The sequence below is a fragment of the Tympanuchus pallidicinctus genome, unplaced genomic scaffold, assembly GCF_026119805.1.
Source record: "Tympanuchus pallidicinctus isolate F22 unplaced genomic scaffold, pur_lepc_1.0 scaffold13, whole genome shotgun sequence".
Taxonomy (NCBI): Eukaryota; Metazoa; Chordata; class Aves; order Galliformes; family Phasianidae; genus Tympanuchus; species Tympanuchus pallidicinctus.
In genome coordinates, this window is record NW_026294648.1 from 17,196,787 (window position 1) to 17,219,704 (window position 22,918).

The following is a 22,918-nucleotide window of genomic DNA, read 5'->3' on the forward strand; positions in this document are numbered from 1 at the left end:
TCACGACAGGAAGAGCTCTTTCTTGTTTGCCCACGGAAGGAAGTCAAGCTGTTGTGATCCCACTGCCTCCAGAAGCCTGAACGTGGTAACAGGAACAGAAGAGGCTCCGAGGTTGCAGCAGGTGGCTCTACAGCCGTCACTTTTGATGCAGGGCTCCCAGTCAGCATGGCAGCCTGCTCCCATCACACCACTGACACTCCCCTCCGCACCCCATAGCCAGCTTCAGCGCCATCACTGCACGTGGACCAGCCCCAGCCAAGTTCCACTGCCTCCAATGAATATCTGCTTCCACGGGACAAAAGGTCACAGAAGACCATCAGGTAGGGCTGTTATTTAACAAACTCAGACGTGATGGGGTTTGAGCTGCTCGGCAACGCTTTGAGGAGGAGCAGCCCCAGCAGAGCAGAGCTGCACTGCCCAGGGCCACCCTCCTGTGTGCTGCATGGCCCCGTTAGCTCACCCATACACTCCCCTCACAGCCTGTGGGTTATTATTCCAGCCTCCAAGGACATAAACAGTTCCTTTGACTTAAGGAATGAGGCTGAGCCCCCAAAGCATTTCTCACCTTGTCAGAGCCTCCCACGTCCGGCCGTCACCCCGCTGCTCCTCCAGCCCCCCAGGCACAGCACAAAGCCTAGCACAAATCACACCTCTCCCAGCCTCCTCACCAAGATCATCACCCAGGGCCTGCAACAAGCACTGGACAGCAGATCCTCATTGCCCTCATAGCCCACCCAACGCTCAGAGCGCTGCTGGCCTCAGCCACGGCCGCTTACATCTGTTAGAGATCCCAGATGTCCAGGAAACATCTGGCTTGCCTACGTCATCGCCTTAAAATCCAACAGATTCAGCTCTATTCATTCCTATCCCTGCCGTTTTATGCAGCTTTCCAAGAGGGAAAGAATGTTCCAGAAGGCATTTCTTTCTCCACGCCCTGTTGCAGCTGCAGGAGATAGGTGGCCAAACGCAGCTTGGCTGCCTGGGCAGCTTTTGCTGGGTGCTGGAAGCACCAAGCCCAAACAGCATGGATTGGAGTGCTGGTCAGCAGCAGGACAGCAGCTGCTGGAGCTACAATAGGACCAATGATAAAAGAGTTGGTCCCCAAGGAGTGTGGGTGGACAGCATCAGCATACCTGTAAACCCCTCTCCACAAATGAGAGCATGAAGAGGTGACTTTGAACTGAGGAAGGCTAACATTTCATCAGTTTGAGAGAAAAACTGCAACACCAAAGGTGCTGCTGTGCTGTCTGTGCCCACTGCTCCAGGGCTGGGATCTCAAAGATGACCATGGGAAGTGAAATACAGAGCAAGCTGGGATGCACACTTCAGTGCAACACCGTGGCCCAGGTGCAGGAGCAAATCCCTACAGTGGCTCTGCCAGCAGCACTGAGGGAAACAAGGTGCCCACGAGGCAGCACCACACATTGCTTATCAGGATACTTCTATTAACAGCCTCCTTCTCACTTCCACTGCTACACTACCCTCTACTTGACTGCAATATGTTTAATCAAGATGTTTCTTAAGGAACCAAATAAAGCTTGATGATGCTTAATGGTTGGGGCTTAATGGAAGGGTTGTTTAACTGGGCTCATAATTTTGATTAATTAAGATGCCTGCAGGTGTTGGAGTGGTACTTAGGCAGTGGCTTTGATGTTCAGAGGCAGAGGGGTTCTTGTATCCCCTTCAAAAGATGTTCTGCCAGCACTGCTTCAGCAAAGCAGAACTGCCTCCAAGCATTTGCAAAACAAGTTGGCTGTGTTGGAGCCGGCAGCACCTCGCCGAATTCCGGTCCCTTGGACCAGCTGCTTCTTGGGACAACCCACAGAAAAACACCACCACAAACAAACAAGCCACCAAAAACCCACCAAAACCAAGACTTGTTTGAGGGCAGCCTCGGCCTCCTTGAGAGGAGAGAAATAACATGAGAGGATCTCCACAGGGTGACGGCAAGAGGCCGACCAGAACAGCGATGTGCACATCCTGGGACTGACTTGTATTTCTATCTCCTATTCAGCAGCCAACACTCTTACAAAACTTCCTTACCTCTGAGATTTTTGCCTCTTGAATGCAAATGAAATGTACACAGGTTTAAAAATGTATGGGGAGAAAATAGGACATGGATAGCAGCGTGGCACACGCTCATTTCCATTTGAAATCAGACTGAAGCACTGGAGAGAGGCAAAATGAGCCAAACTCACCTTCGTCGTCAGCATCAAACATCAACGCCACGTTAAACAGAGCTTGATTTAAGGCTAAGGAAATTAGTGCAGTCAAACATAAGGGCAATGCTACCTTATGGGCCACCAGGCGAGCCTCTTCCAAGAACAGCCTCAGTGTCACTCGTTGGCAATCGCACGCAGTACTGAGTCAGGAGGAATGAGCTCAGCCTTCCATACATTCTGCTTCGTTCCCCTCCCTGTGGCTTTGTGCAGTTGGAATAAGAGCTATTCAAATGCAAGGTATGGAAACTTCAAATGCAAACCGGAGTTGCCCCTGAATGTTGTCAGCGTGCCCGGTGGCTTAGGATGAGTCATCAGTGTTTTTCAGTGCACTCACACCAAAGCAGAGATTGGGCTGTGTGACTCTGCTCCGAGGGATGGAAGCACTTTAAGGGAAGTGGTTGAAGCACCCAAACACCATCAGGTTTATCGGAGAGTTATAAAGAAGTAGATTACAAACAACAAACTCTGAAAACTCCAATGGGCAATGGGCAAAAAATACATCTGAAAAATCACCCTCAATGTCTTCGATAGAGAATTCATCTTTCCCGTCCCAAGTTCAGCAGCATGGATGCCATCCACAGCCCAGCCGGCCAATTTTGTTTCATTTTTATTGCCAGACCAATGCAGGACCCAAAGCCATTTTATTTTTGCAGTGATTAAAGGATTTGATTAAGACCCATCAAAGTGCCAGCCCTGCTTGTCCTCTCCTCTGATTGCTGAGCGGATCTCTTTGCTTCCTGCATGTTAAACAGCACCAAGTGAGTGTGTCTGCCCAGAGGGTGGTGAGAGAAATCTCTTGGTTGCCATCTCTGTTGCTCCAGATTAGACCTGAAGGCCAAAACAAGAGCTCCTGCTGCACTTCAGCCCTTTAAGAAAATGGTACTTTGTAATGCAAAATTCCTCTCCTTCCACTTTTAGGAAGTCTCTGGGGGTATAACGCGGGGGAGGAAGAGTGAAAAGTAACCAGAATGGTTCATTAGAGCATATTCTTTTATTAATAAAGATCAGAAGAATAGCTGGAGGGACAGCAGGTGAATGGATGACATTGAACCACATATTGTCAAAAGCCATTCAAAAGAGCTGAGTTGTTCAGCAATCCAGCAGTAGCTGCCTGCCTTGTTCTGCCAGGGTAAAGAAGCCTAGAGATGTGGCTATGGATCCCCAAAGAGTTTTGGAGGGGATATGAAGTGACCTCACTGCCAGCCCTGGGGGCCAAACGCACCTCACTTGCAAGTCTTCCAACAGTAACCAGGAGCCAGAGCTGCTGGTCAGAGCCTCCTCACGCTACTTAGAGACCACAGGAAGACTTCCCCCACCCTGCAGACTTTGTGACCTGCTGTTTTCCAATTCAGAGCCCGTGTCGGACAGCAGGAAGCAGAATGTTAACCAGAGCAGTTCAAGAGCCAGACAGCCCCAGCTTACAGGATCTGTGGGTGTGATGCATTGACCTCCTTTTCCTCCTGGCTTACTGAATTTATTCTGTTACAGCCCCCCTGGACTGATAAAGGGGAACAATCTCACGACGACTCAGATTTTGAAAAGACTTCAGATTTACAGAGATTCCTTTTTGTGAAGTTCCTCCACTTCTCTATTAGGCAAAATTGATGAAATCAAACTCCCTTCTCATCCTTAAGGTGACTTCCAAGAGCTCCTCTTCAGAGAGGAAACGAGCTTTCCCCTTCTTGCTGTCCACAGGGCAAGGGAGATGCAGCAGTAGCTTCCTGTCAAGGAGGACACAGTGAGTTTTAATGGCCCAAACCACGTGAGCCATTGAGATAGCACTGAAAGCCATCCTAGTGATTCAAGAATCAGAATATCAAGCAAAGCCCATTCTGTGTAACCTTCCCATGACAAGCTGCACAGTTCTGCAATACCTGGTACACAACTATATAGGCCCTGGAGCATTTCCAACAGTTCCATTCTTTTGGCTGTGGCTACAACAGCTTCCAGCGATGGGCTGTGAGTTCCCTGCACTGTTCTTGCTTCTACACAGTGCAGAGGAAGGAGAAGCTGCACTGATAATGCTCTCCTGGTGGTAAACACCTGAAAAATGCCTGAAGTGTCTGTGGGAGCTTGTATTCTATAGCAAGAAGAAACAACTGGCACAGCTGGGTTAGAGATTCTGGCCAGTTTCACAGAAGATACACCTACCTACCCTAAAAGACAACGCTGTTGTGTGGATATGGGGGTTCCACATCTTTTCAACTGTGTTGTAGGAGCCACAGCCAAGGCACAGTCAAAACACACTTAACCTCACCTACAGAAGTTAACCAGCTGGTAGCATATGGAAAAGATCAGTTGGGCTTAGAGTCAGCCCCAGGACTATGCAGTGGAAAACAATTCCTTTGGGCCCTCCCATACATCTGTGAGAACACAGTGTTTCCTCGTACGTAGAACTTGAAATCTTATTTGTTTCTTTCATCCTGAGCAGATTTGCACTTACATCTGCAGAACAGCACTGGCTCAGGCTGTACCCAAGCAACCACCAGATTTACAGCAAACGTTTTATTTGCAAGGCTTATGTCTTGAGACAGCTGGATACTAAGATAATGGCAGATCTGAGTCACCAAGAAGACAAAATTGCAGAAGGAAACAGAAGTGAAGGATTTGCTACACCTGCAGCACTGCACTAAGCTACCTCTTGTACTAACTTCAAGTCACAATCTGGACAGTTACTGCTCTTGGCTTTCCTGTTTCAGAGCACTCCCAAACATTCTTTCAGCACTGTTTGCATCTTTAGGTTAAATTTCTGCAGACTCTTTCTGCCTGTTCTGCAGTCAGTCCTCTCGGGACAGAACTGATTTTGGCTTTAATTCACAGCGTGCATCTTCAGCTGACTGATGCTAACAGAAGGCTATTGACATATGAATCTTCCCACGCCCCACTCAGTGCAGGAAGTCGGTCTGGGGCAGAGGGTTAAGCTTTCCTGTGGAAGCACTGTGCTGCCTGACTTACTTTTGGGGAGTTCGGAGGTCAAGCACCTTGTCCTGGATATCTAAGGTGATGTCTGAGAACTTTGTCTCTGGCAGCTTGATTTTAATCTGAAACGATGGGCAGAGTTAAAGCTGTGATTGGATACGTGGATCTGTAAAAGACAGCTCCAAAAAATCACCCAGCAATCGTACCAAGAGAGCAGGGAGGTCATTGATCAGAGCAGAACAGGACTGGATCTGTTAGGCTGGCAATACCTTGGCATCCTGCTAACTCACATGCATTGTAACAAATGATGAAAATCATCTCCTTCCCAGACTCTCCCCATCCCAAAACTGTGTCCAAGGTGAAACCTTGTTTTAGAGCTGCTTTCGTCTCGCTCTGTGACACACACTGCACAGCTTCTCTTTGGCTTCTTCTCCTTGAGGAGATGTACTGGGGTTCCTCACATTAGTAAGAGCAGATCAAGCTACAAACACTTGAATAATTACAAATTAAAATCCCACAGGAGCCTGAAGGCAGCCATGCCTTGGTGCTTATGTTCTGTCTCAAGAAGAGGGCAACACTGTGCAGAAAAAGGGCACAGAGAAGGGATGGGAAACACAGGCTCAGCTCACCACCATATCTTCACAGCAGGCTGTGGAAGGGTCTTTCCTGCTCATCCCAAAGAATACATCCTCTGTTCCCACCTGCTGTTTGAAGGAAATCTCATACCTGAAAAAGAACAGTTGGCTAGCAGCAGAGGAGGCTGAAGGAAATTGTCTTTCTCAAAGCACCATCAGTCTCTGTGTGAATGCTCACGTCCTTACCACTTTCCCAGTCTTCCTTCAAGTCTTCAAGCCAACTGCACTGGATTTCTGTCCAGAGCCATGACAGTTTGAACAAGGTGAGCATTCACCTTCCTGGGAAATCCCCGTGCTGCCTCTACCTCACTAAGCAGCACTGCAGGATCATCGAGCAGCAGAGGCATTCTGAGTGAACGTGGACCTCAGCAAGAGGCCAAGCACCAACTCTTGGGAAAAGGCCTGGAAAAGGCTGCTGTTAATTACATGTTCTGTCACCCAGCCTATCTTGTAGCCTAGAAGTGCCTCTGTTATCTTGCCTGGTTTTAATTGTTTTGCATTTGGCCGACGTTAGTGTTATTCCCCTCCAAATCCATTTGTTTAATTCAGAACCCTACAAGATCCAGAATCACACTTTCCTTTGCTCTCGATACTTAATGAATGAAGGAATACAAACTGAAAGATTGCATTTAGAACATATTACTCTTGCTAAATTGAGCAAAATAAATGGAGCCTCTTCTCAAAGCTGTTGGAAAAAAAAGTGTATGGAAAGTATTTTTCACATCTCCAGTGCTCCTGTGCGTATGTAATAATTCCTAAGTCAATGAGAAATCTGTCTAGCAGCTCTGGATGCACCTCTAACCATCTGTTTTCCTTTTGGGCCTTTTCCTACGATTTAATTTGATGAACTATTACAAAGATTTACACTCTCGTCTCATCTGTGCAACACAGGACGTAATTGCTGGAGGCTGGAGAAGGGCTGCATCACAGCCCTTTCAGCAGGGAGGGAAGGGTCGAAAATCGAGTGCAATAAAGCTCCTGTTGTGCCCACAATGCAAAGGAAGAGCATTCCATAGCTCACCAGTGATAGATTCAGGAACAACTGCACTGCAGTGTGGGTGCAGCTTCATGGACTTCAGCCCATCTGTTCCAGCACGCAGCTCCAGGGCAGCGCATGGCATCGCAGCAATGCTGAGCTCAAACCCTGCTCTGCAAACTGCTCGGCCCTGAAGGCTTTCTGACCTCTACAAATTACCACACAACATGCTTGCCTACTTCTACAATGTACTTCTACAGCGAAGGGAGACGACTGTTTAAGGCTGTCCCTTTTAAGGCTGTCCCTCAGGAAGCTACGATCAAATAGAAAGATTTAGAACTGCCAGCATAAAGCCTTCCTTCCTATGGTGGCAGTTGTCTCTGAAGAGTTTAATTCTTTGAAATAAACAGGAGTTGGAGTGCTTTGTGAATCTGAGTGTGAAAAGTGAATGCACGTCAGCTGCAGCAGGAAGAACCAGGTACTTCACACCAGCGTGGCAAGTTTCAGAGCATTTTGCTGGCCTGCTTCCCCTCCTCACCTCATTTTGTACAAGCATCTGACACTGCAAAGTGTCTTGTGACAAGAAAAACCAACTCCACCTTTCTGTTATGAGATCAGGTTTCCAAGCTACAGTCCCTCTTTGCTAGCTGCTTTACCTGCAGTGCTGCTGTCCTCCCATCAGCTTTTCTTGACATGCTCTCCAGATCGCTGTGTTTCACTCACATGGAAGCTGTGCAGCCCAGCTCTGCATTCCAGCCACGTCCAACCCCAGCACACCATCTCACATCACTTACTCTGGCTGTTCTCTAGGATCCCAGGCGTCGTCGAATTCAGATCCTTCTGGGACCTCTTCTGAGCTCCAAATAGTTTTGCTGTGTTCAGATTTCACTTGTAAGGTATCTGTAAGCAACAAGAAAAATCTCTGTTTCTTTTCTTTGGTTTGCTGAAAACTGTCAGATTTCTAGACTCCAGGAAAAAAATCTTTTCATCAAAATAAATTGTAGCTAATGATCTCAATCCCTTCAATATCATAAAGGATCAGAATTTGAAGAGGGAGGACATTTTCTATTCCTTTCCATTAAATCTCCTTTACCCAACCTCTATGCCAAGGAAATTGTCCTTTCAGGCATAAAATACCCAGCGCTTCAACATGATTCAAGTGGAGAATGATGAAATATTAATCTTCCCCCATGTCTCTGACACGAGATTTTAAGTGAGCAGAGTCCCCTGCACAAGGGGATACAAAGCCATCAGTGATTGAGCACAGCCCTGACGAGGCACTGGCAAAGTCCATAGCAGAACACAGGCTGTCCCAAGCCTACAGTGAAGGTGGTCACACTGACCAGGGCTTGCAGACAAAGAGCAAGGTGCAGTAAGAAGAAAACAGGACGAATGCTCTCAGCCTGTTGAAGGTAGCCCTGAGCTGAGCTCATTCCACGTGCTGTGGGGACAATGGCACACACCTGTGCTTTACAGCACACCTCCCAACCCCTCATCCTTCATCCAGACTCAGCTTTGTGCAGCTCACCCCATGAAGATCCCTCCAGCTGCGTGCTCTAGGCAGTAACAACTCCCTGAGAGTATCCCTATGGAGCTTTTTGCTGCCCACTTATGACTCCTGCCAGCCCACCTTCTGTGCTCTGTTTATCATCAGCACTGGAGGTGCTGCCCTCCAGAGTTACCTTTTCTGCAGTTAAGTTTCCAGGAGAAGAAGAATTTTAGCGTAACTGTAACAATGCAATGGCCTTCCACCTCAAAGGTCCACTCACTTATTGAAGGAGGCCATCTGTGATAACTCGCAACAGCTGTTGCAGTCTGTTCACACACAACTGAATGCTAAGGTACACAAACACTCCTTACCAGTGCTCTCCTTCTTTACTGGTCCGATGCTCCCAGGAGTCATGGCACTGACAGAACAGCACGGCTGCAAAAACCCACGTGGGACTGCAATTAATTATCACAGAGCACAGCTCGGTAACAATCACATCAGTAATTACAACGTGTCATCAGAAGTCGCTGCTGGAGCCAAAATTTCCCCCACCATTTCATGACTGAAGCAGGGAATCTCTCTCCCTCTCACTGAGCACAGCACCCTGATGCACGGGCTGCAGGCAGGACTCCCAGAAGCAGCGCTGCAGCCAGCAGTGCTTCTCAAAGATTCGTTTCCATGGCATTTTGAGACAATTGTTGTGCTTTGCCTGCCCTGAAAATACTGCAAGAAGCCAAGGGTGCTACGTGCAAATTCCTTTTAACAGGAGAGATCACATGAGGCAACAGCGCTTTCCTCTAATCATGAATCAATTTAGTGCTAATAGGCCAATGTGAGGCATTTCCATCTATGTGTGAAGATCCCTCGGTTTGATAGAAGTGCCTCATCTGCAGAGAACATTAAATTAAATCCAAACAAAGATTTCAAATTGCCCAGCTTGACTCAGGCTTAATTGACAGAACTCGTAGCAATTTTCCCTTTCTGCCTCTGAAGTGTCATTCATTTTATTATTAAGATGTAAACAAATTCTTTCTAAAGTCGGGATGTTTACTGCAAAGATGTACAGCAATGACTCCAGCTTCAGAAAGCCAGCATTTAAGAGCTGAAGGGCAGCTGGAGCGTGAAGCACCACATTTGCCAGCTACAGAAAGGAACTTCTAGGAGACACTTTTTCCCCAGAGGCAGCAATGGCCACTGCCTGCACACAGCTGCCAGGCCAGCCAGCTGGCTCTGCTCTGAGAGCTGATGAGGAGCTCACATCCTCACCGTTTTTGTTATCTGTGTCATAATGCAACTTGTTCAAAATTCTAAGAGACTCATCCATGTTTAGAGCAATCTCTGTGGCCTTGGCCGTCATCTCTGTGGCCCTTCCTGAGCAAAGCAGGGCAGATTGTTTCTCCCTAGCACCCATGTGTGCCTACTGCACAGCTCCGTGTTGCAGGAGCAAGAGAAGTTCATCTGTGATTTGCTTCAAGTCCTGAGATGAATTGATATAAAAGAACGTGGAGATATTTCTCTCAATAATCATTCAGTTCATTTTAGAATGATTACTCACCCTTCCCCATTCTATAGTCCCCGGAATACCTATTGTACTTCTGTGATCAATTGTGCTTCTTTAATGCCAGGTACAGGACTAACACATTCCACTGCTGCTGAGTGTTCCAGTCTTTACTCAGAAGCTGCATACTGCTGTAATTGCCCCCACCTCTAAAAGACTTCAGGGAAAAGCAGGAGGAAATCTAAGCACTCAGGGCTCTCTCAGCCACATCTCATTTCCTTTAGGCTAAAAAAATAAACAGCCCTCCCATTCTGTTTACAAGGGTGGATGGTGATAAGACAAGGGAGAATGGTTTTAAACTGAGACATGGGAGGTTCAGGTTGGATATTAGGAGGAAGTTTTTCACACACAGGGTGGTGACGCACTGGAACAGGTTGCCCAAGGAGGCTGTGGATGCCCCATCCCTGCAGGCATTCAGTGCCAGGCTGGATGTGGCTCTGGGCAGCCTGGGCTGCTGGTTGGTGACCTGCACACAGCAGGGGTTGGAACCAGATGAGCATTGTGCTCCTTTTCAAGCCTGGCCACTCTACGATACAATATGATTTGTTCTTGTGGCATCCAAAAATATCTCCTAATTGTCTCAGCCACTCCAAAACCTTCCAAGGTTTTATTTCCCTCTTTATCTGTGCTGGGAAAAGTGAGGTTTGTGTCTCCTTAGTTAATAATGTTGGGCACTGTGAAGAAGTCACACAAAAGACTCACACCGAAGTCATCGTCGTCCTCATCCTCGCGTGCATCACTGAGCAGCTTGGCAAGGGACTGCAAAGAGCAGACTGCAGAAACATCCACCTCCATCCTCACTCCTCCCCTGCAGGGGAAAACCAGCACCACCTCAGGAACAACAAAGCCTTTGCACCGCGCTGCCCTTCTCCGAGCACCGTGCGATAAGCACCAAATTCGATCAAAACCGTACGTACCTCGCCTCTCCCTTGTGGGCTGGGTCTCGGGAGACAGCGCCTCACGCCACCCAGAGCAGCACAGGACCGTAAGGCCCGACGCCGCCACCTCCTGCGTCCGTCGTTGCTGAGGTAACGGCGCCCCGCTCCTTTTCCCGCCTCCTTTAGCCCTCTCAGCCAATCCAACAGAGCTCAGCAACGAGTGGCGGCAATATCAACCAATCATTGATGAAGGCGGGAACGAGCGGCCGGCTGTTGGTCAGTTGGGGAGCGCGAGAGTGGGCGTGGGAGTTGGGCGCATGCGTCAATGCGTCATCGGCGCGCGCCGTCTGCAACGTCATCGGTGTGCGCGGCTGTTGGTGGCCGCGGAGAGCTGGGAGCGTGGGTCCGCTCGGGGTTCCGGGGCCGCGTGCGCCGTTCCGGGCGGGACTCGGTCCGCTCTCGCTTCTCTCCTCGCCCGTCTCTGCACCATGAACCAGTTCAACTTCGGCTCGACCCCGGCGGGCGGCGGCTTCTCCTTTAGCACGCCGAAAACGACCGCCAGCACCACCGCGGCCACCGGCTTCTCCTTCACGCCCGCCCCCTCCTCGGGATTCACGTTCGGCAGCGCTGCGCCGACGCCCGCCAGCAGCCAGCCCGTCACGCCCTTCTCCTTCAGCACACCGGCCAGCAGCGCGCTGCCCCCCACCTTCAGCTTCGGGACGCCCGCGACAGCCGCCACCGCCACCCCGGCTGCCAGCGTGTTCCCGTTAGGGTGAGAGCCGCCGGTCGGGCTGTGGGGAGCGGGGCGGGCCGCTGTGGGGAGCTCGCCGGAATTCTGGTGCCGGTGCTCCGGGATCGGCGTGTGCTTGTGTGCCTTTAACGAGGCCTTGGGGCTGTGCTGGTTCTCATAGTGGGGTTCATACAATTGTATGTTTTGAGTTGGAAGGGACCCGCAAGGATGGGGGAGGCCGATCCTGGCACACAGCACCATCCTGAGATCAGACCTCGTGTCTGAGTGTTGTCCCAGCACTCATAGAGTCACAGAATGGTTTGGGTTGGAAACCTAAAGGATGATGAATCTCCAAGCCCCCTGCCACATGCAGGGCCACCAACCTCCACATTTCACAGCAGCCCAGGCTGCCTAGGGCGCCATCCAACCTGGCCTTGAACACCTCCAGGGATGGACGGGGCATCACAGCCTCTCTGGGCAGCTGTTCCAGCACCTCACTGCTGTCGTAGTACAGAACTTCCCCCGACATACAATCTGAATCTTCCCTCTTTCAACTTAAAGCCATTTCCCCTTATCCTGCACTGCCTACTCCTTGAGGACCAGCAGCAATGCCCACAGCCCTCTGGTGAAGAACCTTTTCCTGAGGTCTATAACAACGTACTACCTAAGCATACAGTTCCATCAGGCTATCACAGCACCTGTTGGTGCATCCTTCATTGTGCTGAATCAACTTGAACCTCAAGCAGACATTAGGGGAAAAGCTGTGTACAAAGTCACAGTACAGCAGCCTCAGTGACATCAGTCTCTGGTCTGTGTGAGAGCAGTGGGGAGGGAACTGAAGTTGGTGGTGAGTGGTAAAAGGTGACTGAGAGAACAGCCTCAGGTGGAGAAAATGAAAAGGGTGCCCAGGGGCTGAGAGGTAATGGCTCTGTTGATACTACAGCAGGTGTCTTATAATGCGTTGGTGCAAGGAAATAATTAAGGGAGTGTCAAGGTAAGAGTTACAGATGGCAGGACTTGTAATGCAGTCTTTGTCAGAACAGGAATGTGGTTCCATCATTCTGAAAGGTTTTCTGCTGTTTTGTCAGAATGTGGTCAGTTAGAATGCCAAGTCAGTGTTTCACTGGATGCATGACCTGAACAGCCTGGCTCACTGCTCTTCCTTTTTTTCCCCTTTTACAGGGGAAATGCACCGAAACTCAACTTTGGAGGCGCGAGCACAACTCAAACTACTGGAATCACAGGAGGATTTGGGTTTGGTACTTCTGCACCCAGCAGCGCGCCCTCAAGTCAAGCAGCAGCCCCTTCTGGCTTCATGTTTGGATCTGCCACCACCACCACCAGCAGCACCACTGCAGCTCAGCCTGGCACAACCGGAGGGTTCACATTTTCCAGTGGCACCACGACTCAGGCAGGAACAACCGGCTTCAGCATCGGTACCACAAGCACCGCAGCTCCGCAGGCAGCGCCCACAGGGCTGACCTTTGGAGCAGCACCAGCTGCTGCTGCTGCCACCACCGCTGCCAGCTTGGGGAGCACGGCCCAGCCTGCAGCAGCTCCCTTCAGCCTCGGGGGACAGTCCTCTGGTGAGTGAGTGCCTGAGCTCGGGGTGGGAGCTGTCACCAGGAGTGCTCTGGGGGTGGTGTGCACAGCCTGGCATCTTCTGCTGGCATTAAATCAAGCTACGGCTGTGATGAGTATTTCTTATGCACAGGAGGAAGGTCTGGCTCACGGGTGAGAATGATGTTCATCAGTGTTGAATCATTTGTGAAAGCCTTTGAAGTATTGAGCTCGCTGTTCCTAGTTCTGTTCCTGGATAACGCAGAGCCTTTGTTACATTAAATATTAATGTTTTGCGTATGCTCTTCTGCTAACTTGAATATTGCCATCAGTTTCTCTGTAGTGAAAGGTTCATCTCTTTTACTTCTGCTGCTCTTATCTCAGGTCTGAACTTCGGATCCTTGGTTTCAACAGCAGCCACTGGTGCACCCACAGCAACACTGACTGCGAGCACCAGCCAGGGACCCACGCTGTCCTTTGGAAGCAAACTGGGAGGTAGGGGGGAAAAAATGGTAGGAAATAATTACACAGGGCTTGGTGAGTCTTTTGTCCTCCCTGTAGTTTTTTTAAACCAGAATCTGAAGCGTGTGAAAGCCTGATGGGCTCTGCATGCACATCATCTACGCTCCTTCTGTTTGCAGTAACAACTACAGCATCTACAACGACAGCTGCCAGCACAGCTCCCCTGCTTGGTTCCACAGGCCCTGTGCTGTTTGCATCTATAGCGAGTTCTTCAGCACCAGCCTCATCCACCAGCACAGGCCTCTCACGTGAGTCACAGCACACAGATCTGCACAGGAGAGAATAAACAAGCAGCACGATTGGTGCTGCCTGCCAGCAGCAGGTGCTGTGGTAATAGGGATGACTGGAAGGGCAGCTGCTCTCTGTTTGCCACCTTCCTGAAGACTTCTGTAGCTGCTCACGAGGAGCTTCAGGAGTTGTGTTTTTCAGTGGGGAGCTGTGTTTAATGGGATGTACAAACTGTAGAGTTGTGTTCTGATTGCAGTTGGTGCCCCTTCTACTGGTACAGCTGGGCTTGGAACGTCTGGATTTGGATTAAAGCCTCCTGGAACAACAGCTGCAACAACCAGCACTGCCACCAGTAAGAACCAGATGCTGATGAAGATAAGGAAGCCTGTCTTCCTTCTAGTGATTGTGTAAAGGGCCACGCAAGTGTAGCAGCACAGCAGTGCTGATATAACTGAAAATAGCACAGTATTCCTATGTCATTCTCTCCTTTCATCTCCCTGCATTCACAGTTATTTATGACTTCTGAGTTTATCCGCAGCAAAGAGCCTTTGGGTGAAAGCCTGCAGGGCTTTGAAGTTCTGGCCTGGAGTGAGCAAAGTAAAGAGATGAGCTGTTCTGTCTCTGGCCTGTTTGTGTAGATAGAGGATTGCTGGAGAGCTTGGGGAGAGACTTATGGGGGGTATGAGGAAAAGGAAATGCCAGGGATTGCAGGGTGTTTGTTGAGAGAGAATTTGCATTTTGATTCCACCCCGTTAAGCTGTTTCTTCCACATTATAAGTGTTGAGTTTCACAGACTTTTCCCACTCTGGGTGCTCAGTGCTGTACTGAAGTGGCAAACCCTTGTGTGGAAATCTACAGTGGAATTTGCTGCTGCAGCCTTCACGTTCAGGATGCAGCATCCTTTTCTGGATGCAGTGAGCTGTCAGTGTAACCAAGCTGTCAGGGTGTTCCTAAAGCTTGTTTCTGGAGGATTTCGATCAGTGATGAAAGTGCTGTATGTGTGAGTGATGGCGCTGCCTGACAGGTGCTCCTTACTTTGTGGGGATGTGGGGATCTCCTCTACAAAATACCCTGCAGCAGCCGTGTTGTGGTGCATCTCCTGGAGGTGCTGTTAGATGTCTTAGCTCTAACAGCAAAGCACAAGGAGTTGGAGAGGGATAAGGGCCATGTGAAGTGCAGGCTGCCAGTTCCTTGTTTTACTAGAGCTACTAATCAAGTATTTCCAGTCTGCTTCTGTTAATTGTGCCAAGGAGTGCTCTGTGCCCTTCCCAACACACAGGATTTGCTCTCTGTTGAAGGGATGTGGCTGAGCTGTACGTTGAACGTGGATGTGTTACACAGCAGGTGTCCTCTTCTGCTGTTGGATCTGAATTTCTTCTTTCAGGCACTTCTGCTTCTGGCTTTGCTTTGAACCTTAAACCATTAACTACAACCGGTACAATGGGAGCTGTGACTTCTACAGCTGCTATAACCACAGCAGCAACCAGGTGAGCGTTCTGTTACAGCCGTCTGGGGCAGGAGGCAGCATTACTGCTGCTAATGGGGGAAGGGGGCGCAGGGTTGTGAGGGTTGTGCTTGGATCAGTGACTGTGTTCTGTGCTGTCCCACGTTTCCTCTCAGTGCACCTCCTGTGATGACGTATGCCCAGCTGGAGAGTCTGATAAACAAGTGGAGCCTGGAGCTGGAGGATCAGGAGAAGCATTTCCTCCATCAGGCGACACAAGTGAATGCCTGGGATCGGACACTGATAGAGAATGGAGAGAAGGTCGGGTGGCAGCCAGCCTGGTTCTGCTTGCTGAGTTTGTTAGAGATTTGGAGAGCAGATGTAATCCAGATACAGCTCATTTCTTTTGAATTTGCCTGGTAAAATTGTCTTCTATTTCCAGATTACTTCACTGCACAGAGAAGTAGAGAAAGTGAAGCTTGATCAGAAGAGGTGAGAAACTGTGAACACTTGAGATGACCTTATTGTTTGTTCTTATTCTCCATTGTCTTGCATGGAAATTCTTGGACATCAGCCTGATCTAAATGGTGTCGAGTCGTTCACGGTGTCCTTTTCAGACTGGATCAGGAGCTGGACTTCATTTTGTCCCAGCAAAAGGAGCTTGAAGACTTGCTGACCCCTCTGGAGGAATCAGTGAAGGAGCAGAGTGGGACCATTTACTTGCAGCACGCGGATGAAGAACGGGAGAGGACGTAAGAGATCAGTTTTGAACGCGTGATAGGCTGGGCAGTGTGGTGATGATCAGTCAGAAATGGGGATACAGGATAATAGTTAGCTGTCAGGGACTTTCCACCAATATGTCATCCTGTCTTCTGTCACATTTTGTGTGCTAGAAATATGGGAATTGCAATTGGAAGCTCTTAAATCAGGGTGTTTGGGTGGCATTGGTCTCACCAGCTGTCTAGGAAGGTGTTGTTATTTAGGCATCATCCCTCAAAAAACGTAATTAGTGGTAGAAGTGATGAGAGCAGAATGCATCACGTGCAGCTCGAGCATCCTTGCAAGCGTTGAATTTTAGTGGGGGTAATGAAAGAATGCTTTGGTTCAAGAGGTGCAAATGGTACAGAATCTGGACCAGCTGCTGGTAAAACCTTCCAGAAAAAACTTGAGCAGTGTTATTTCTCTGTCTCCAAGTGTCTGACAGTGGAAGGCTGAGGAGCTGCCTCCTGTGTGTCTGCTGTGCCCTGGTTGGAAGGCACGGATGCTAATTGTGATTGCAGCTCTGTGGCTGGGAGCAGGCTGTGTGCAGCTGGCTCTGAACGCTGGCTCACATCCTCCTCCCTTGCACCTCGCAGCTACAAGCTGGCTGAGAACATTGATGCTCAGCTGAAGCGAATGGCACAAGATCTCAAGGACATCATTGAGCACCTGAACACTTCGGGACGCCCCGCGGACACCAGCGACCCGGTAAATCCAAACTGCTTCTGTGCTTTGGCATAGAGACCCAGGCTGTAAAACAGTGCTGACGCTTCATCTGTCTGCTGGTGGTGCTCTGCTTTCAGCCTCCACCCAGGAAAAGCATTCTATCGTTTGTTGATTCTCTGGTAATGCAATGCAAGCCAGCCCGGCCGTGTGGTTACTGTGAGATGAACCTCTTTGCTTCTGGTGCAATTCTTGAACAGCTGACTCGGTTCACAGCTGTTTCTGAACTTTGATCCTGCGTTCTGTTGGAGCATTTTGTGCAAAAAGCACAGCTGTCAATACTTCTACACTACCTTTGTATCCTTGTGAAAACAAGATCGAAATTAGGAGCTTTTTGATCCGTATTCCTGATCTCAGTAATTGATCTCAGTGCTCCTTGTAGCTCCTCGCTCTTTGCTGAGAGGCTTTTTTCAGTGAAAATGGCACCTTGGTGTTCCAGACTGAAGTTTTTATTTTGTTTCTTTTTGCTTTTCTCACCTCGAGGCTCAGATCCACATTGTGGTGCATCTTATGTCTGAGTCTGACTAAAACTGAGCCGCAGGCACACTCTGAATCGATCTGTTTCCTTGATGGCAAAGAGAAGCAAAGCAATGCAGCTGCTGCAGAGCAGAAATGCTGTGTTGGTAGAGCTGTGTGTGTGAGGAGTTTGCTTGCTTTGCATCCCAAAGGCAGAGTCCAGCACTGTCCCATGCTGCTCGTAGTTCTCATGTGCTCTAACAGTAACTCACACCCTCTCCTTCTGTTCAGCTTCAGCAGATCTGTAAGATTTTGAATGCACACATGGACTCACTGCAATGGATTGACCAGAACTCAGGTGAGAGTCATCTTGCAGCTCTTAGGGAACATAAACTTAAGGCATGTAGCTGGTTAGAAATGAGCTCCTGAAGGTCACTGAGGAATCTTCTCTTTTGGACTTTCCTGATGTGCACTGAAAGCCTCTGCTGAAGTGCCACAATGCGTGGAAACGTGGCATAACAGTCACTTGAAGTAATGCAGAGCAGAAGATTTAATGGATGGTGAACATTTGGTACTGTAGTTACTGTTAATTAGCTTGGATTCGTTCAGCCAATTCATCATCTTGCATCTGGGGCTCAACACTGAGGACAGAAAGAAAGGAACTTTCCTGCTGGGGATTATTGTGCCCACGAGTGGGGTTGAGGAGTTGTGTGTGGTTTTGGTACTGACAGATGTTAGCAGCTGCAGGGGGCACTGCAGGATGGGGAGCACAGCAGCACCAGGTGTCCTCACTGCAGCACTGTGCTGCTGCTCTCACCAGGCAGTTCTGGGCTGGATGCAGCCACGCTGCTTCTGTCTGAGACATAAAATAAGCAGTGTTGTTGGTTTGCTTAGGTCAGAACTAGATTAGCCTTCCTGCTAGAAGATCAGTGCAAATCCTTGCATTCCAGGCGTGCCTTCCTTGTGAAGCCTGCTGTAGCTCCTAGAATGCTGACCCTGCAGAACGTTAGAGGATATCAAACAGTTTCTTGATCAGCTTCATTTCCCATAAAGCGCCCTCAGGGGTGTCCTGCAGCAGCGGGGATAAGGATCTGTTCTAGGAATAGGTGTGCAAAGTGGTGCTTGGCTGGTCTGACCTGTTTAAGCATTACGTGGAACTGGGGAACTTCAGATTAATGGTGCTTGTTCAGCTTTGCTTACGCTGACACGAACGGGCTTGCAGAACACACACGGATGTTTCAGCCCCACGGTGGCCTCCCTGGCAGGAGAGCTGGGATAACGCCTTGCTCTGAGCTGCTTTCTCCTCCTGAGAGAAGCAGGAATGGCTTTCTTTGTTACAGCGCCGTTCTGAGTGGAGCTGTAGGAGGCAGAGAAAGCAGACTGTCATTTGATGCCACTTTTGCACGGTGGGTTTTTGCAGAGTGACAAACTGAAATGTGTTGCTTAATATGTTACTGGAAGGTTCTGGGTTTGGCACGCTGCAAAATTAAAACTTCAGCTGGAATATCTCCAAACCACAGAGTGACAGAATGCTGTAGCCCCGTTGAGTTACTTCTGATAAGCTTTCATGAAATTAAATTAAACACTGCTCTGCTTGGTGCCAAGAGTACATTGCTGTGCCTCCTGCATTTGGAGCTGAGAGTCAATCCGTGGCTTATTTGCAGTTCCCTGATTGGGAAATGTGTAACAAGTTATCTGTAATGTGACTGAAAGCGATCTGCGTCTCCTCATTGCACTTTTTACTACGCTTGCAGTTAGAAGCTTGTTGTTTGTGGCTGTTATCCTGCAGGAAAATGCTTCCAACAGCTGGGCTCACCTGAGTGCTGCCTCATTCCCAACTGCTGGAGTGGGAGGCGGGCAGGGAAAGGCCACCAGAAGTCAGGCTGCAGGAGCAGTGCAGGGAGGCTTCGCTCTGCTCTCTGCTGCCGTGCCCAGGAACTGCACTGAGCGCCTGCAGAGCTCTGCTGTGCTGCTGCCCGTCCCTGGATGCACAGTGCTGCCTGGGAGGCCACGGGGAGCAGGCGGCGCTCTGCCCTCAGGCTCCCTGTCTGTTTGAATGGCAGAATAGGGGAGGCGTTGGGTCGCAGGTGGCTGTGAGAGTGAGCGCTGTTCTCCATCCCACAGCCTTGCTGCAGAGGAAGGTGGAGGAGGTGACGAAGGTTTGTGAGAGCCGCCGCAAGGAGCAGGAGCGCAGCTTCCGCATCACCTTCGACTGAAGGACTCCGAGTTCAGAATGTCAGTTCCCCGTAGAGGAGAGGATGGTGGGGACCTGCGTGACATCTGCTTTTTCATTTTTCTTTCTTTAATTGCAATAAATTTCTTCTGTTTTAAATTCTGAAGTTACTCTTTGCCGTGTCTGAGGGTTCTCCTGCTGCAGGTGCACAACTGCTGCCTTCACAGCTGGGCCCCCCAGCTCAGCACTTTGCTGTAAGCTGAATACTTGCAGTCGCAGCTCCAGATGCTGTTATTTGGGTCCTTACATGAATGGGTAGATGAACAGCTGTTGTGAGGAGCCTGATAGCCTCCGCTTCCCCCATTACAGCGTGGACTTCAATGAGGGGTTAATTAGGTATGCCTCTGCTTGTGAAAATGGATCTCATTTTCTTTTGGCATAAACTGCTTTTGTGTTTGTACCTTCGAGGGCTCCCAAAGCACCTGCATGCAGGATTTGTGTCTGATTAAAAACAGAAGCTGTGCAAGCGGGAAAAGGGTCGTTCTGCTGCGATTCTGCGCGTGTTGCTCTGCAAGAGTAGAAGAAAACGTGGAGCAAGCGTGCTGCGAAGCTGTGAGACACAGCGTTGTACCGCTTTCACTAACAACGCGCTTACAACGCCGAGCGCGGTCACCGCGGCGCTTCGTCCTCCCCTCCGCCAGGGGGCGCTCGGTCAACCCCGCCCCGCCGCCCTTCCCGCGGGTGCTGCTGGGAGTTGGAGTCCCGGGCGGACGGAGGCAGCCGGCAGCGGCGCGGCCATGCGGAGGTGAGCGGGGCTCCGGGGCCGGGGGGGGGGGAAGCGGGGGCTGCGCGGCCGTGTGCTGAGCGGCGTTTCGTCCGGAGCAGGGTGAGCAGCAGCGTGTGCAGCGATGAGGTGCTGCTGGAGGAGCTGGAGACCGAGGGGGAAAGGCAGCTGAAGAGCCTCCTGCAGCAGCAGCTCGACACTTCCGCCTCCATCGAGCGGTGAGTCCCGGGTGGCGCGGCCCCTTTCACGGCCCCCCCCTTTACACGGCGGTTGCGCTGCTCTCGGTTCCAGGTGTAAATCGAAGCGGAGGTGCTTTGCTCCGGCGGCGTTCTACAGACCCTTCGGTGAGGCGGCGGCGGGGGCACTGAGCTTATCCCAGTTCCGAGAGCTGCAGGAAAGCGACAAAGAGACCGCGGCGCTGCGGGAGTTGGGGCTGTCGGAGCCCGAGATCGCGCTATGGAAGAACCGCGCTGTAGAGAAGGTTTGTGAGCAGCGCGTGTTTGTAACGGCCTCGTAAGCAGCGGCAGGCCGCAGAGCCGCCTCCTCTCCGGGCTGAACGCCTCCAGCTCCGGCCGCCCCGTGCAGCGTTGCTCCGGCTCCCCGCAGGAGGCAGCTGGCGGTGCTGATTTTATTACCGGTTCCTTTCTTGCAGCGCTCCGGGCTGGGGGCGGCCCCCGAAGCCATGCAGGAGCGCCTCAACGCCATCCAGGAGAAGATGGACGAGCGGCAGCGCATCCTGGAGCTGCCCCAGAGATTTGCTGGCAGCAAGCAGCTGAGCCGGAGGGAGATGGAGATCGAGAACGCTCTCTTCCAGGGAACGGACCGGCACTCCTTCCTGCGGGCGCTGTACCACCAAGGTGTGCCCCCATCCCTTCTGTTCTTGTGGCTGTTTAGTGGGCAGAGATGGTATCACTGGGAATTCCATGGGATGGAGGTGAGCCGCGAGGTGCAGAGCGCTCCTTCTGCTCCCTCGTGCAGAGGTAGGGAGCCCAGGTGAGGCTGGATGTGCTCCTGGCTCGGTCAGTGGTTTATGTCTAGGAGGATGTTAAAGGATGAAGTGCTGGTGGGGGAGAAGCGCACCGTCACACCGTGCTTCTCTGTTGTGGATTAGATGACACTCAAAGGATAACGGATGAGAAAGACCCCATGGTTCACCTGGAGAGTGTTTACCAAGAGGTGCTGGGCAAGCAGCCGCCCGGACAGGACCAACCATCCACAAGTGCTGTGTGCTCGCTGCCTGCCCCCGCCCCGCAGGGCTCTGGCACTGAGGAGTCACCACCTCCTGACCAGGAAGAGCAGCCAGGCCAGGAAGGAAGCCCCAGCCCTCCTCCAGCAAAGCCCCACCAGTCCCCTCCAGGGCCTGTGACTATAAAGGAGCCTGTAGAGTTCATCCCGGAGGAGGAGATCTGCAAGAACCGGCTCTCTGAGGAAGAACTCCGCAATATGCCTCGGTTTGCTTCCTACCATCCTGGGGAGCCCAATAAGGTACGTGGAGATGAACCACGCTTCATCCAGCTTCCTAACCAGGAGTGCAGGCAAAGGCTCTTCGCTCCTGCCTGGCTGCTGCTTGGAGGTGCTCGTTCCTGCACACATGGGGGACTCTGCTGGCAGCTGGGCTGAACTGGCTCCTACATTTGAGGTGTACAGGCTGGGAGTGGGTTAAGCACACCTGTTAGCGCAGCACAGGGCAGCCGACCCTAACGCCTCCTCAACAGGTGCTGTATGTGAAGAACTTGGGCCCTCGTGTGACGATGAAGGACCTGGTGTCACTGTTTGCTCGGTTCCAGCAGGAGGACAGCAGGCCCATCCAGTTCCGCCTGCTGAGCGGCCGCATGCGGGGTCAGGCCTTCATCACCTTCCCTGGTGAGCTCTGCCTCCTGCCTGTCCCTTCCTGCCTGCCTCCCCAGGGTGGTGCAGAGCCCCTCCATGCTGCAGGAGCAGATTTTGCTCCTCTCCTTCACCTCAGGTCGTGTTCTTTTCTGTGGGCTGGGGGGCAGCCGCATGCTGGGTTTGTTGGGCTGGGGTCTCCAGTGCTGCGCTGGGTCGCGGTGCGGGTTGAGAACCGGGCTGCTGTTTCCTTGCAGATATTCAGTCGGCCCAGGACGCGATGCTCTTGGTGAATGGGTACAGACTGCAGGGGAAGCCAATGGTGATCGAGTTTGGGAAAAGCAAGGGGCCGTCGATAGAGGCTGAGGCTGCCGCTCCCTCCTCTGCTGGAGCAGAGCCCACTGCCACGTAAGGGCTGGAGGACCGTGGGGACTCGACAGGTCCTTGGACTGCCTTGCTCAGGACTGGTGGGAGCTGAAGCGCAGCTCGTGCAGCTGCAGTGGCAGGGTGAGAGCTGAATACAGCCTCGAGGAGGGCGGTGCTGAGGAAGCGCTGCTCTCTGCCCTGCTGGCACATGAGGAGCTTCAGGAAGGCTGGTGCTGTTCTCGCCATGTGCTGTTCTGTTGGGCTGTTCCACCTGCCTGCGTTCTTTGTGGTGAGGAAGAGGAGGGGAAGCTTCGTCTGTTTATGTTGTGTATTTCTGCAGCTTTATTTGCATGTCAGTGTGTTCTTTTGAGAGAAAAGGGAGTAGCGTGCAACAGGGCACCATTTTTCAGACTTGTTGTGTCTTTAGTTGGTGTGTAATTAACTTTCTGCCACTCTGATGTTTATAGGAACAGTGTAGTTTGCCTTAAGGTGGTGCTCTGGGTGCAGAAGTTGCTGGGGCTCTGATCTGTTGGAGATTTCTGCTCTAACTGGCTGAGCTGAAGCCACTGTTTGGCACAGGACTCCATGTCCAGCAAAAATTACCCAAGATTCTATCTATCTATATATTGTAAGTTATTTCTTGCACGCTGCATTTCCCCCCCTCCCCCA

At 51.0% G+C, this 22,918-nt stretch overlaps 3 protein-coding genes across 4 annotated transcripts; 2 read left to right on the plus strand and 1 right to left on the minus strand.

Moving 5' to 3' along the window:
- Window positions 1-3,194: 3,194 nt before the first annotated feature.
- Window positions 3,195-10,846, minus strand: DNAAF6 (dynein axonemal assembly factor 6). Of its 2 annotated transcripts, XM_052673485.1 has the most exons (7): window positions 10,717-10,846; window positions 10,502-10,607; window positions 8,613-8,676; window positions 7,547-7,652; window positions 5,771-5,867; window positions 5,178-5,263; window positions 3,195-3,943 (listed from the first exon to the last, which is right to left on the minus strand). In XM_052673485.1, exons 2-7 carry the CDS (start codon window positions 10,592-10,594, stop codon window positions 3,814-3,816), a joined length of 576 nt encoding a protein of 191 aa, XP_052529445.1. In that variant the 5' UTR covers window positions 10,595-10,607; window positions 10,717-10,846; the 3' UTR covers window positions 3,195-3,813. The 2 variants fall into 2 exon arrangements, with proteins under 2 accessions (XP_052529445.1, XP_052529446.1); XM_052673486.1 differs by lacking the exon at window positions 10,717-10,846 and having other exon boundaries at window positions 10,504-10,609.
- A 180-nt stretch (window positions 10,847-11,026) lies between these two features.
- NUP62CL (nucleoporin 62 C-terminal like) lies at window positions 11,027-19,431 on the plus strand. The gene is made up of 12 exons (XM_052673465.1): window positions 11,027-11,449; window positions 12,590-12,993; window positions 13,352-13,462; window positions 13,609-13,737; window positions 13,974-14,069; window positions 15,102-15,204; window positions 15,338-15,482; window positions 15,604-15,653; window positions 15,779-15,913; window positions 16,517-16,628; window positions 17,391-17,457; window positions 19,224-19,431. Exons 1-12 carry the CDS (start codon window positions 11,166-11,168, stop codon window positions 19,313-19,315), a joined length of 1,728 nt encoding a protein of 575 aa, XP_052529425.1. The 5' UTR covers window positions 11,027-11,165; the 3' UTR covers window positions 19,316-19,431.
- Window positions 19,432-19,978: 547 nt separating this feature from the next.
- Window positions 19,979-22,867, plus strand: RBM41 (RNA binding motif protein 41). The gene is made up of 7 exons (XM_052673469.1): window positions 19,979-20,077; window positions 20,158-20,274; window positions 20,348-20,537; window positions 20,709-20,913; window positions 21,168-21,541; window positions 21,772-21,919; window positions 22,141-22,867. Exons 1-7 carry the CDS (start codon window positions 20,070-20,072, stop codon window positions 22,293-22,295), a joined length of 1,197 nt encoding a protein of 398 aa, XP_052529429.1. The 5' UTR covers window positions 19,979-20,069; the 3' UTR covers window positions 22,296-22,867.
- The last annotated feature ends 51 nt before the right edge of the window (window positions 22,868-22,918 follow it).

Coding starts and splice junctions, on each gene's coding strand:
- RBM41 (XM_052673469.1), top strand. Junction 20,275..20,347: donor ACTTCCGCCTCCATCGAGCG/GTGAGTCCCGGG, acceptor TCTCGGTTCCAG/GTGTAAATCGAAGCGGAGGT. Junction 20,914..21,167: donor GCGGGCGCTGTACCACCAAG/GTGTGCCCCCAT, acceptor GTTGTGGATTAG/ATGACACTCAAAGGATAACG.
- DNAAF6 (XM_052673485.1), bottom strand. CDS start 10,594: ATGGAGGTGGATGTTTCTGCAGTCTGCTCTTTGCAGTCCCTTGCCAAG. Junction 8,677..10,501: donor AGGACGACGATGACTTCGGT/GTGAGTCTTTTG, acceptor GGGTTTTTGCAG/CCGTGCTGTTCTGTCAGTGC. Junction 7,653..8,612: donor AGTAAAGAAGGAGAGCACTG/GTAAGGAGTGTT, acceptor TGTTGCTTACAG/ATACCTTACAAGTGAAATCT.
- NUP62CL (XM_052673465.1), top strand. CDS start 11,166: ATGAACCAGTTCAACTTCGGCTCGACCCCGGCGGGCGGCGGCTTCTCC. Junction 15,483..15,603: donor TGATAGAGAATGGAGAGAAG/GTCGGGTGGCAG, acceptor TTCTATTTCCAG/ATTACTTCACTGCACAGAGA. Junction 15,914..16,516: donor GATGAAGAACGGGAGAGGAC/GTAAGAGATCAG, acceptor TGCACCTCGCAG/CTACAAGCTGGCTGAGAACA.